This window comes from Anas platyrhynchos, chromosome 7, assembly GCF_047663525.1.
Source record: "Anas platyrhynchos isolate ZD024472 breed Pekin duck chromosome 7, IASCAAS_PekinDuck_T2T, whole genome shotgun sequence".
In the NCBI taxonomy this organism is placed as follows: Eukaryota; Metazoa; Chordata; class Aves; order Anseriformes; family Anatidae; genus Anas; species Anas platyrhynchos.
In genome coordinates, this window is record NC_092593.1 from 30,561,386 (window position 1) to 30,575,430 (window position 14,045).

At 45.0% G+C, this 14,045-nt stretch overlaps 1 protein-coding gene across 1 annotated transcript in view; it reads right to left on the reverse strand.

Annotated features, from left to right (window-relative positions):
• Positions 1–3,792: 3,792 nt before the first annotated feature.
• The window catches only part of IQCA1 (IQ motif containing with AAA domain 1), a 104,542-nt gene continuing 94,289 nt past the window's right edge, over positions 3,793–14,045 (reverse strand). The window contains exons 17-19 of the mRNA XM_027461157.3: positions 12,774–12,951; positions 9,309–9,547; positions 3,793–5,419 (exon numbers count right to left, since the gene is read on the reverse strand). Coding sequence (XP_027316958.3) covers positions 5,324–5,419; positions 9,309–9,547; positions 12,774–12,951 — 513 coding nt within the window. The 3' untranslated portion in view covers positions 3,793–5,323. The remainder of the gene's footprint in view (positions 5,420–9,308; positions 9,548–12,773; positions 12,952–14,045) is intronic.

Below are 14,045 nucleotides of genomic sequence, written 5' to 3' on the forward strand. Positions count from 1 at the left end.
TGGCACTGCTTTTAACAGGAGTTGCAGCGCCTGATTAGAGGGCTTTGGCCATAGCGGCACAGCCCGAGCGCTTGACATAAGCCAGGGATCTAATAATACCCGAGGCGCATTGTGAGAGCGTGACTTCACGTCGTCTGCTGCCTTTTTACCCAGCGAGGGACTTTTTTTAGGGGCTGAAAGCTCGCTGCCAGGCCAGAACCCCTGCTGGGGACAGTCAGACATGGGACGTGCTGGTGAGGACAGTGCTGGGTCTGCAGGAGCCCAGAGGCTGTGGATCAGCGTGGAGGTGGCGGGCAGCACCTCAGGCCCCTGGGTACTGTGGGCAGCTGGGCTCTCCTGGGGAGTTTTACTTGTATGAGCAAATGGTTTTAAAGGAATTATCTAGGAGAAGAGACTGTTTGAAGGCCAGGGGTGTCAAAAATATATAAGCCTTGTAACTCTGAAAAGACAGCTGTGCTCAGTTTGGGGCTACAGGAAGGCTGTGGAGATGCTCGGCACATGTGGGGAAGGGCGAAGACACTGGGGAGGGCCTGGAAATGAGGCTGTGAGGGGTGGCTGAGGGATCCAGGGTTGCTTGTTTTGGGGACAGGGAGGCCGAGGGGAGGCCTTGCAGCTACTTAGAGGAGTCTGTGGTCTGATGGTGCCCGTCTTGTCCCTCAGGTGATGCAGGGACATGGCCTCAAGTGGTGCCAGGGGAGGTTTAGGTTGGGCATTAGGAAGAATTTGTTCGTGGAGAGGGAGGTCAGGCACTGGAAGGGGCTGCTCAGGGAGGTGGCGGAGTCCCCGTCCCCGGGGGTTATTTAAGAGACATGAGGAGGTGGCACTGAGGGACGTGGCTTGCTGGTGGGACTTGGTGGGCCAGGCTGATAGATGAACTTGGTGATCCTGAAAGCCTTTTCCAACCCTGATAATTCCATGATTCTGTGACCGTTTACAATTTACTTGTGCACATTGGCTCACGTGAGGTTTTCAGTACGAACAAGGATTTCCTATGAAGTCCCAACCCTGAGAATGATCTCCCTGCATTTTCTCTCCTGCTCAGTGCCTTCTGACTTAGGGATCTGCTCATTTTTGGTTTCTTATCTGTCCTATTCTGCATGCTTTGGTAAACTGCTTATGTTTCTTAGGCTCATCAAAAGTGTTTAAATCAGGAGACAGGCATCTCATCTGAGGCAGGGTATTTACTACACACCTACAATCTTATTTATGGCACTTTTCTTAGAGAGGGTCTTGTGGCAAACTGGCAGCCACCCACCTCTCATGGAGCACGTTTGGCAGGTGCCACCTGAGCCTCCAGTCCATTTGATGCCCAGGGGATGGGAATTGAGGGTCAGTGCTGTTTTTGGGAGGTAAAGACAGCCTGGTGAGTTTAGGGAAGAGGGAGACTGTCAAGAATGGCTCCAAGGTGCATCCCTTGCCTTGGAGGGGCCCCAAGTGCTGGCACCACTGCCTGGGCTCCTGCTCCAAGCTCAGCACTGCACCAGGCCATAGGGACTACATTTAAAGCACTTGAAAACTTGCAGGGCAAGGATGTGCCAGGACTTGATGGTACCCAGGAGACTGAAGTCACACTTTGCTCCCTCATCCTCAGTTTTTCCTCCCCATCGTCAGGAGCCTGGGTGTTTTAGAGGGGGGTCCCACTTGGTGTGGTTGAGGCATGCTCGCTCCTTGTCTTTCTGAACACTTTAAAAAGTCATGTCATATGTAGCTCTCCCGGGTTCGGAGGAAGCAATTAAGCCAATTAATTTATTGGTAAATTATCTTATGATGAAGTACAAAATAACTGCAATGAAACGCTGACATTCACATTAATACCAAATTAGTTACTGTATTATGACTGTTCTTACAATGAATGCCCAGTAATTTAATAGTAATGGGACATTTAAATAATTTAGCTGATAATTCTCTAGATCACTTACATATATAAATGAGCGTGACAGCTTCTTTTCTCAACTTTGCTGGTGCTGCTGGATTGCCTCCCACTGCCACGCCAGGAGGCAAAGCAGCCTGGTGCCCTCTGCCACAGCCACTCGCTGAAGACCGAGGAGAGGACAGGGGTAATAATGGGGATTTTTCTCCCTTATCCCATTTCGGGATCGTTGTGCCAGGAGGCTGCAGCTGGCAAGCATTAGTTGCCCTGCAGCTAGTCTCAGAGTAGGCACAGTCCTTTTTATCCGCAGCAGCCCGAGCCCGGTGCAGCACCTCTGGCAGCACGGCGTGTGAGAGCACTATTAGCCTCACAGCGGGACGGGCGTCGGAGATCCAGCCAGGGCCACTTAATTGAATAGTTCAGCCATTGACACTGAAATTACTGCCTGTTGGCTCTGCTTGATGCAACAGCTTCATTTTCAAGGAGCTGCACTTTCTGTTATAATAATTATAAATAGCATTAAAATTGCTCCTCACCCCCCCCAAGAGGACAAAAGGAGAGCTTGAGCTTGACGAAAGGCAGCTCCACGCAGCAGAATTTGCCTGCTCTCTGCTGGTTTTGCCCTGGGAGTTAGCCTGCTGAGGGTTTATCCCCTCTTCATTGCACCCCTCACCCACAGAGCTGTCTGTAGATACACCAGCTGTGGTTTCCCCTGGAAAAAACAGAAATTCAGCTTTGCACTTTATGCCACCAGCAGCCACCGTTGCAAGCTATACTTAGAAGATAAATTGTTCCAGGGAGCTTTTTCCCCCCCTTAAACTGAATACTGGGGGAAAACTGCAGGCTTCTGCCCTGCCAAGCCCACCTGAGGAGGTGAGATGTTCACATGTCCTTCCTGCATGGGCTCGGAGTCGTGCCCCCAGAGATGGATGTTGCCCGTCAGCATATTACTTCACTCTCGAGGCTGCACTGAACCTGCTGAAATATTATTTAATGGTCTTGCTTACATCCAACCTAAATGCAGTCTTTTCATCACATCACGTTCTGCTGTCAAACCTGTTGTGGAGAGGAGTATTCCACTGTCTGCAAGATTGAGGACAGAATTATCCAAATCAGTTTCTCTGTAGAGGAGAGCAGCGAAGAGGTTTTTAGCACAAACCCTGCCACTTCTCTTGAGCGTCTGGCTCTTCTCACCGAGGACGAAGTTGCAGAGACCCTTTTTTTAATTTGGACCTGCTGCCAAATTTGTTAAACCAGCCTGCTGCAACCAAGTGAGCGTCTGCAAAGAAAGAATAAGGAGAGGAAAGCCAAATGCTGTAGCTGCTCTGCTGCAAGTGATTAAATCCAGGGCCTGGCAGCTCCTACTCGCCGGGTCCCTGGTGTCAGGGTTCCTGCTGGGGTGGCTGGAGGCTGGTGGCGAGGACTCACACGCGAGGAGCAGTCCCGAGGTTTGCACAGCAAGAATTTCCTCTCCTGGGATTTGTATCCTCTGGGGCAGCTCTGGGGACACAGCCTCAAGGTGGGATGGCTGAAATCTGCGCCAGGCAGCCAGGAGGAAGCAGACAAAAAGGACCACGGGAAGCCCGAGTCAGGGCAGCTCTAGCCCATGTGTTGTGTGAGCACGACAGACTGTTCTTCCCTTCCCTCAGGGAGAAAATTCACTTTATTAACCAGAGCCATCCAGTTCCCTCCGCTGTGCTCAATGATATGATTACTTGAATTGTTTTCTCTACAGTTAGTTGCCTATAGGAATCTTTACGGGCTTTTGTTCTGACTTCACCTTCTCCAGGAGCATCTCTTTTCCAGCTGATTTCTCATTACGAGCAGGAAGGGCTCAATTCCACCCCCGTCACAGCATGCTGTGTTACAGCAGCTTCTCAAGCAGGTTTCTGGGTGGGTGTTCGCCTTTCTGCAGAATTTCTGTCCTAAAACATCTTATGTACGAAGCACCTGGGTCAGAGCACATTTTCTACAAGACCCTGGCCAGTGTATTTTTGATGAAACGACTCTGTTCCAGCAGGGAAGCGGGGCAGCAAGGGGTTGGGAGGTACACTACAAAGATACAGGAAGGATTAAAATGTGATCATTCCCTTTTACCCAGAAGACATATTAAGAAGATGTTAACACACAGTGAGCAGTTGCTGTGACCCAGAATTGCGCCCAAAGTGAACTGTAACTGCAGGGCGTGCATGGTGCATCTGTTTACAAATACCTGTCCAAATACTACCACGGACTACTTGGTGCTCTGTGTTTCTGAGCAGGCTTAGCTCCCTGGACTTGCTCCTTGTGATAGCTGGACTTTAGGCCTAACCCACTCTAATGAGTAGGAAACGCTACATCAAAGCACAGGACCAGGGAATCTGCCCCTCCAAGTGGCTCAGGTCCTTCTGTGAAGACAGCATTCGTGTCACAGAGCTCCAGGTGCCCAGTCACACAGAAACATCTGCTGTGATCCCACAGGCTGCATCAGCACCTTGCTTTGTGCCCAAAGTCTGAAAGTGTTGAGGCAGATGCTCACACATGGGTTCCTTGCACACACAGAGCTTGCAGGACTGGGTTTAGAAGAAAAGGCTAAAGCAGTCTGGGCTGGATTGGGTTTAACACAGCAGGAAACAACCTTTTAGAAAGCTGAGGCTCCGTGACCATATTCCCCAATGCCATAACCACTGCTGTTCTGTTGCATATAATTTATTTATTTATTTATTTATTTGTTTATTTATTTTGAGCAACAGATACATTGCAGTTTGGGCAAACAAGATAATTGGACAGGGTTTTGTACTACAAAATAGATTCTCAGGACATCCACTAAACCTAACCTCACCGTTTGCTTTTGCTCTTGTTCTGCTTTTTAATGTTGCTTTCTGTGATGCATCAAAAGGTGAAAAAGTGCTGGTCCTCGTGTGGCTATGTAAATATTCAGCTTCTGGTAGATTGCATTAAGTGTCTTATAATCCATCCCAATTAAAAAGCAGTCTTTATAGCCGTAATAGTTTTATTGAGAACTGTAACACATTAGACTTACAGATATATAAAGCAGTTAGTTTTATAAAGCATATAGGATATTAAAGTAATGAAAGACATTAATGTGACATCAATTTTTAAGGAGAGTTACTTGCTGAAATAAATGAGGATAGCCTAAAAGTTGATGGCATGTTTCAGTCCTGAGTAATGAACCCCTCTGCCCCCTAAAACCTCTTAGAATAAATAATGCTTGAGCAAGTCAGTGGCCATTAACTCTTCATCCTCTGAGAGCTACATGTCACATTGATGTCTCATCCTATTTTGTAACTTTTAAAAATACATTCAGAAATGACTTCTCTTTCCTGGGGTAGCTGTAACTTGCGATGCGTTATTCTGAAGTATCTGCTTTCCTATCGTCTCCCCGCTTTTCGGTGAAGTAGAGCTGTGACTGGTGTGCAAAAGTCTTGAGGAAGCTAGTTTTTCTCTTTTCCTTCATTTTCTTTTTTCTGTTTTTCCCTTTCCTGCTTTCTCACTCTTTGCCAGTGCTCTGCTTCGTGCTCTACCCAGAGGTGTCTTGGCGTACCAAGCCTGGAGAATCAGAAACCATGATATGTTTTAATAATACTAAAAAAAAAAAAAAATCATGAAAGAACGTCTAAGAGACTTTTTACTAGTAAAATGGGACATTCCTTACAAAAATCTTAAAATCCTGGCTGGTTTGTGGAGAAGCAGAAATGAAATCCTTAGATCTCTTGAGAACATTGTTATAACAAGAAGTATAGCAATTGCTCGCTTGAAGTGTGTCTCATTAACAGGAATACTTAGCCGGGCCATTTGTGTTGCTATAGTTATGGAAATGTTAGAAGTTCTATGATCAACCCTATTTCCGAGGTATATAGCTCTTGTCAAAACCCCCTCTGGTCTGGAACTTGGCAGTAGACAAAGCATATGCTTCTCATGGTTCTGCAAATCAATCCAGACAGTTTTTATTTCAATGAGAGAGCTTAAGAAACAAAACAAACCCCAAACATTAAAAACCTGTTTATTGCTTTCAGATGCCTGTTCACAGTCCTGTGACTTGTAAATGATTTTGGTACAGTTGCTCTGCAAACTTGCCAAGCTCCTGGGCTGTAATGTCAACAAGGCAGTTCTCGGCCATGTTAAAGCCATGTAAAACGAAGGAGAGGGTAGTGCTTTAAAATTAGTAATGTGCAGGGACTCGTCATTCCCCACATGTACATACAGGAACCTTTATCAGCAAAGTCCTGCCTACGCCGGAGACTGAAATGCCAGTAGGTGCTGACATGATTGATAAAATGCATTCCCTCTTGGCCGTACTCATCCATACGCTGCCCCAGGAATGAATGTCTTTCCTCTGACCACAGACCACTATTCAATGCCACCACCGCGTCTCCTCTGCCCTTTGTTTGGGCTGCTGTCTCTGCCAACCCTCCCACCCTATAACATCCCATCTAGTCTGTCCTTTCCACATGATCTATCCACAATGCTGCCTCCAGCTTGAACCTGATAAGGCTTCCAGTAGGAATTCGCCTTGTCCAGTTTCCTGCTCTGTGTTTATGTGATATAGGCGGGCAGCAGCGAGAGAGAGAAGTTTTGGGGAGAAGAGGTTTTGGAAGCGGAGAGGGAAGATGAGCCCTTGTTCCTCTCCCAGTCCTGGATGGTTCCCGTGGGTGTCCAAGGGTTCCCTGAGTCCCAGAAAGGGGCTGATGACAGTCACCCTATTGGTGCCTCTTGTGCTGTGGATTAAATACTGTCAGCGGGTAAATGAAGCCTGACAGCTGTCAAACGTTCAGCTGTAGTGCTGATCTCTGCTCTAATTGCCTGAATCCGCTGAGCATTCCCCCTCCAAGAGCCCTGGCTCCATGGATTAAAGCATCACACAACCTCTCACGTACCCACATCTTGGTGGTGTGACGGGAGGTGTCTGGGAGGAAACCCTGCACTCCCAGCATGGATTTCACTGGATTTCACTGTCCTAAACATGGCCAACCCATTCCTCCATCAGAAGAGACACAGATGGGACGGAATATGGCAGGGAGAAGCCTGGAGATGGCTATTTCTGATCCTTCATGCATGTGTGGGATACAAAAGACAAGTTGTGCGCTCAGGAGCTGCCCGTTTTGACCACCGTGGCCTTGGCTGAGGACCTCAGTGCAGCACGAGGAGAGGAGCCCTGCCTGTGAGCAGAGTTAAAAATCCTTGCTGCTTGGAGGGATGACATCCACAGCTCTTCGGTATGGGCTTTCCTACGTCTCACATGGATTTTGTACCTGTCGCTGCCAGGCAGAGCTGGCTGGGCCACCCTTTGCTCCCGTAGGGCCACTGCTCTGTCTGTGAAAGGATTTCTATCCATCACCCTGGCGCAATAACTTACAATTTCACAACCGCAGATATATAATTGGGGCAGAAATTCGAGTAAATTGGATGAAGAAATCACATTATCGCAAATTTTTGCATTATTTATATTCATTTTGGAACACTGGCAGAATATAAATGTCAAACAGGGAGATTCATGTTTCCAGTGAATAGAAATCAAAGATTCATCACAGCGCTAATCTTCGCTTTGAATGCCGCTTTAAGTTTTAGCCACCCCACTTCAAAAGGGACAAAGCAAAGCAACAGAAGAGGTCCAGCAATGGCAATGATTAGAGGCTCGGGAAGAGGGGCTTCTGTGCGAGACGAGATGAAGATCCTGGAGTTAATTAATGCGCAGGCCATTTTGACAATCCTCTTCCCCTGTGCCACATTACAGGTGCTGAGGCTGGGTTCCATGACATTTAAGGGAAACAAATTTAAAACAGATAAAAGGAAATACTTTCTTAAGGGCTCTAATTAATGCAAGGGAATGATTGCCATGGGATACTGAGAACAGCATCATTTTACCAGTGTTCAAATGAAGTGCTGTCTGCATACCCGTGCTGTACAAAACAGGCACATTTGTAGTAAGGGGAATAGTATTTGCGAGTTAAACTTGCTTTAAGTACCAGCTCTCATGTTTCAGGCTACAAATGGATTACTACTTGGAGCTGGGAACGATATGAGCTTTTTCTTCGCTGTAACACTGAACCATTAGCCTTTCCCCGAGGAAAGATATTGGTTTAGATAGGAAGCATGAGGAAAAAAGAGTAATTTGCCAAATATCACAAATGCTGCCTACGCTGAGCGAGCCAAATGGCTCAAAATGGAAATTGGAAAGTGTTCAACAGGGCTGGGAGAAATATGCACTATCATTAGGTTAGCCGTGGAAGAAGACTTGGACAAAGTTGCGTGGAACTACATCCTGTTTATTGTGCAGGGCGCTGCGGGGATTCAAAACCAGAGGGCATTCAGCGAGCAGCACGAGAAGAAACCCTTTCAGCCAGGGGAACTCAAGGGTTTGTAAGCACGTCTGTGTAGAAGTTGGCAGGGGTGGGGAGACCAGATATCCTTTGCAGGGTCTCTTGGCTTTAGTACTCAAGTTCTGCCCCATTTGGGGCCCCTGGTGCGGGCTTGAGCTCTCCTGGGTGCACAGCAGGGCCGTCCTGCTCAGTGGACAAGGGTTTTACTAGCAGCTAGTAGGCTTTTAGAGCCTCAGCTGAGTATCGTGCCATTTTCCTGTGGTGTCAGCACCCCAAGCTCTAGTGCTGTACTCAGCGAGCTAGTTCAAGCCTAGTTCAACTGTCCCTAAGCTACACTGAAGTTACTATGGCAAATAAATTGTGGACCTGTAGTTGAGACTGATAAACTGTTCCCATTATTAGGAAAATCAAATGCAATACAGTGAAAGCAGAATTAAGCACCGCATAAAAATAACCCTAGTCTAGGGAAGAATAATTATTACTGAGCTACATGTGGAAAAGGTATCTCTCTCCAGGATGATCCCTGTATATTTGAGGTGCATGACTTTATGGCCTTGGGGGGTGGAAATTGAGGCAGAAAGTAATTTATTTATTTATTTTTTAATCCCCTACACAAAAACTTGTATGAGAAAATTCCTGTCTGAGAAAATTTTAAAAAACAGGACCCGCTCCCTGTGTGGAACACCCTGAAGACCCCAGATGCCCAAGATCTCTGCCGTCTCAAGAAAATACAGCCAGGCCTGCCAAAAGGGATGAGTGCACCGTGCCACCAGCACATGCATCGTTTACCCGTGCATGTGAGGGCTGCTCTGCTCGCGACGAGCTGGGTGCAGGCAGCAGGTTCAGCAACGCAGCGAGCCGGGCACGCTGCCTGTGCAGAGCTGCTGCCTGTAATAATCACCACTCGCCTGGCACATCCAGCTGCCCAACAGCCGGGGCTGCCAGACATCCAAAAATGGGGGAGATGGGTGCTCAGCGCCGCCGGGCAATACATCATCACTCAAACAGCGATGTGCCAACCCATCAGCAGAATTAGCAGGTCCCTGGATCAGATGTGCCGACAAGGACACAACAGGGGACGATGAAAGACAGCCGGTTAACATAGCTCTTAGTGTCACCTTAAACGTTTCCTCCTCCTCTCTGTACACCGGGTCCTGTCTGGCCAGGGGTGTCATGAACTCGGCAGTCCGCAGCGGCTTCCTGGGCATCTGCAGGAGGCGCAGCTCGCTCAGGACAGCTCGCACCACCTGGACGATGTGTCCCTGGGTGAAACCGTCAGACACCTTCGCGAGGCAGCTTATGTTCAGCAAGTTGGTGATCACTCCTCCGTTCTGCTGGATGATGTGCTTCCATAACACTGCTCATCGGGACCCGGAAAAGAGAGAATGCCAAAGACATTCACTAAGGAAAGCATGAGAAATGCTGCTTTTGGGTTTGGAAATTGAACTGGGGAAATAAAGGTATCGGTCAGCGAAGCCAAGATTCAATTTTTTCTCATTTGCTGCTTCTTTCATCCACAGATTTGCAGCATAGAGGCCTTTAGGCACATCTGTTCTTAAACCATTAGTGATCCATTGCTGGCTACCAGTCAGTACTTTCAGAAAGTCATTAAGGGCACATAACGTGAGGTGGATATGTGTGTGAAAATGGAAAGAACTACTTAAATATTCCTGCGTGTATATGGAGGGAGAGCTCGTCCAGAATTTTCCCATTTGTGTGTGCAGAGAGAAGTGCCTTTATTAACAGCCTGCTTTTATTTCTGTGACCCTGATCACAGGTGACTCCTGCTGAACCAAGGGCTGCTATGGGGACTCAATGTCTGGTTTAGAAGCCAAAGGCCTCCAGCTATGCAGGCACATGTTGCAAATGCCAGGTGTAAATTTCTCTGTGATTGGCATTTTGCTTAATTAAATGGTGAACCTGTTTGTATCTTTTAGATGCGAACCACTGAGACATGGAGCTTTTACATGTTTGTGGAGTGCCTCAAATTTTCCTTACCAAAATAAAGTTATAGTAGTAAAAAGTTTTGTGTTGTTGTTTTGCCCTTTGTAAAGTAATGGACTGTCTCAGAGAAGCTTAGTAAAACTTTCATACCATCTCACTATACTTTCCTTTAAAGCTTTATGTTGAAAGCACTTGGAAGAAACAAGAATCATGCATAAAGGTCTTTAAAAGGTTCTTGAATGATGACGAGCTCGTTTGAGTATCCTTTGTTTCATATGTAGTATGAAAATACTGGGTGGACAGTTTGTTACTGGCTGCTGGGTCGGTCACGTAATGGAGAAAATTGCCTGACTTTTCCTTGGATTGTAGCGTAGATACTTAGGGACTTGTGCCCATAACTATTGACAACTTTGTACTACCTTTTTCTCTTGGGCAAACTGTGATCTTCCACTGGATTTATAACCATGCTCAATAACTATGGGTCGTATCAGTGATTTATAACAGAGGAATTGATGCACACAACAGCGAGCGCTGCTTCTGCATAGCTGTGTATTTGGTGCTGCAGCTTATCTTGCAGGAAGGGTCATGCATAAATATGAGATAATTACCCACCAGGTGATTAATAGCAGGAAACCAGGAGAGGACCGTGACTCTCCCAGTTTACTGATTTCCATTGTATGCTTGCAGTTTCCATCAAGCACAGATTGGAGTATTCTGGTTTGTAGCAAAACAAAGGGTTGTAGTGAACACACAAAGTTTGTGCACAGTGGCTATGAATGTTTGTTATGCCATGGCTTTTCTGCCCAAATAGGTTTCTTTAGTTCTCAAATTGGGTGTCAGGCACTGGAAATTGTCACAATAGGAAGGTGACTGCTCCATACTGTTAGTATCTTATTTCCATTGAACTTCAGGGAAGGTGTGAGCTAAAGAAAAAGCCAGGCACTTAAATGGGACAATGTCAGATAATTAAAACTACAAGTTTAATCTGCTTTAAAATGTCAAGAGTTAACTTTTTGGGGGCGTTCTGAAGTTTGCAAGTTGAAATCCCTTTGGCTGGCCCTTTTTGTGACTCCAAATTAGTGGTGAGAATCCCAGAATGTGACAGGTTGAATCCCCAGCAGTGAACTAGCTAAATTCAGATGCTATCACCTCCTTTCTCTAGGTCTTACTCATGTCCCTTATCTGTTAGTAATTTATCAGAGCTGTAACCTAACATGAAACACATGTTAGCTCGCTTAGAGACCATTTCCCATCCACACTATGAAAATTATTGAATGTGGGAGAGATTTACAATACGCTAGGCAGTCAAAACCTGTCTTAAGCTTGCCCAAACACACATCATCTCTATACCTTGGCTGCCTCCATGAAAGGCACTACAAAAATGGACTTCACAATACAGTTGCATCATTTTGTAATAAGGTGAGTATGTGGAGTAATATTGTCTGGTTTACTCAGAGTGCAGTTGTGTAGCGAGGTCCCTGAACTGAATGTGGTTTCTTTTAATTCTGTATTCTTCTGGGGTGTGATCCATCTGAGATCAATGGCATGAAAGGAGTGTTTCCCTTGATCTGATGATCAACAGGGATATTCATGCTAGCAGCTGCCGGTAGGAGAAATGCACCACTGAGAGTCCTAACTTGGAAGTGTTTGGTATCATTGTGAATAGTCCTAAATCTTTTTTCCACATCATCTTTAGACTGAACCTGAAAAGCCCTTCTTTTTACAAGTCCCCACATCTAGAATCCATAGTACCCGGAGAAGTGTATTAAATCACATGATGTAACCAGAAAAAAATACATACTTCTGGGAACAAAAGCCCATCTGCCAGCCACTTCTGAAGGATGTGAACAACTACCATTTTTCTTGCAGTAATTGATTCACATTATTAAGTTTAATTTGGAACATTTCATCCTAGTCAATGCTTAGCTATTTCAGACTGCAAGGCAATTCAAACCTGAAGACAAACTTCCATGCTTAAAAGTTTGTCTTTTTTTTCTAGCCATGTAAGTTGGTCGAATAAAAGGCACAGTTCTCCTTAGAAGCTTTGACTTGCAGCATTGTTGTTACCCAATGAATTTATCAGACTTTGGGAGGGCCTGTCTACCACTGTAAACATTTGGTAGGCTAGAAATGCAAAATCTTGGATGTCTCTACAATGTCCCTCATAATCTGTAAGTTCAAAAATTGAATTTGATAGCAACAAAACCCAATCCTCCAGACATTGTTCTGTTTATGGAGAGGCCCAAAAATGTATTGTTTAGAATCTGGAAACTAGATAGGAACAACAGAAATTCCCTGTGTAGAAAGAAAAGCTTAAAATAGAAAATGTGCACTGAAACAGAATCCTATCATTCATTTACTGAAAAAAAAAACCAACAGCTTGGGCTGATTTCAATGCACTCTAAACAAAAACTTGAGAAGAAATGTTAGTCACCACAGGAGAGCATTTTAAACCATTTTCCCAGCTTCCACTCTTAATATCTGATCTTTGGGGTAGCGTGTTCCAGTATTACTTAAATTATCCAGAACTGAGAAGTACCTGGGGTACAAACTGAACTTAAAAACAATTTTGAGGATAACCAGACAATAAACATGGATGTTAAGCAGCAGTAATTGTCACAATGATTTGAAATACTTGCCAAATCTTGAAGCATAGTCAGGCCTAGGAATCATAATAATTTTCTGGTAAACTTTGCAGAAAGGTTTGAGATTGGCATCGAAGGGACGTCTGGTGGTTCCCACTAGCAGCACTCTGTCCTGTGCTTTCAAAGCCTTAAGGAATTTGGGGAGAATCTTTTCCAGACGTTTTGGGCTAATCTTCAGAGTGTACATGTAAACACAAGGAGGCAAGAATTGTTATTAATACTGACAATTTAGAGGGAATGAGGTGAAGCTATGCTAGATACAAGTAACATAGACATGTACATTGGACATAGACATGTTATATACAATGGGATTTTGGGCTCTTTTTCAGAAGTCTATTTGCATTTAGTATAAACAGACTAGATTCTCAACCTAAGTAGAAAGCCTTTGTCTTCTGCAATTCGAGTTGATTTCTGCCTATGTATTTGTGGGTTTGGGTGCATGTGTCTTTTACTAGTGCATCTGCTGCTCCTCTTCTTGAAAAGCAGGAAGGAAGCAACAACTCATTTAAAGAAGGAAAGCCTGACTTCCAGTTCCAGGAGAAATATTGCTTGGACCTGTGCACCTGATGAATCTTAACAGATAGAAAAATTACCTTGGTGCGTAACCTGGTCTGGAATCCTCACAGCTCTTGGACATTATGATCTACCAACCCCTACTGGTGTTTTAAATGTGAAAGATATGCTCCCTGATTTCTGCTGTAATTTTAGTTTGCTGAGGCTCTAACCCAGGAACGCAAGCTCTTTGAACTCAACTTTCATTTCTTTGTGATAAATACTATTTGACCTTATTATAAAAATTGAACTACTGTTTACAGAACAGATGATTGTTGAGCAAAACTTCTTATTGGATAGTTACATTTGGTAATGCTCAAGTGAGTATTGGTTGGAGAAGCTTCTTCAAATTGCTGTGATGTCGCTCTACAGTTAACAAAGGCATAACTGAATAAATGGGTTAGGGTGGTATATTATATTCAGAAAAGTCTAATGACTTAGAGGCCTCTCCAGAAATGTTTGAGACTTAACATCCAAGTCAGTCACACTCACTTGAAAACCTTTCACTGGGTCACCTTGTGATTTTTACTATATAGTAAGCAGGTACCTGAGAAATCTTTCCTCAATTTCAGACAAACCTTCCTAATGTTAATAAGATGTCTTCTGCTGGGAAAATAGACTCTATTAGAAAATGCAGAGTTGTTTTTTTTTTTTTTTTTTTTTTAAATTGTCTGCTTCCTTTTTCACCCCTTACTTGTGAAAATAAGTCCTAAT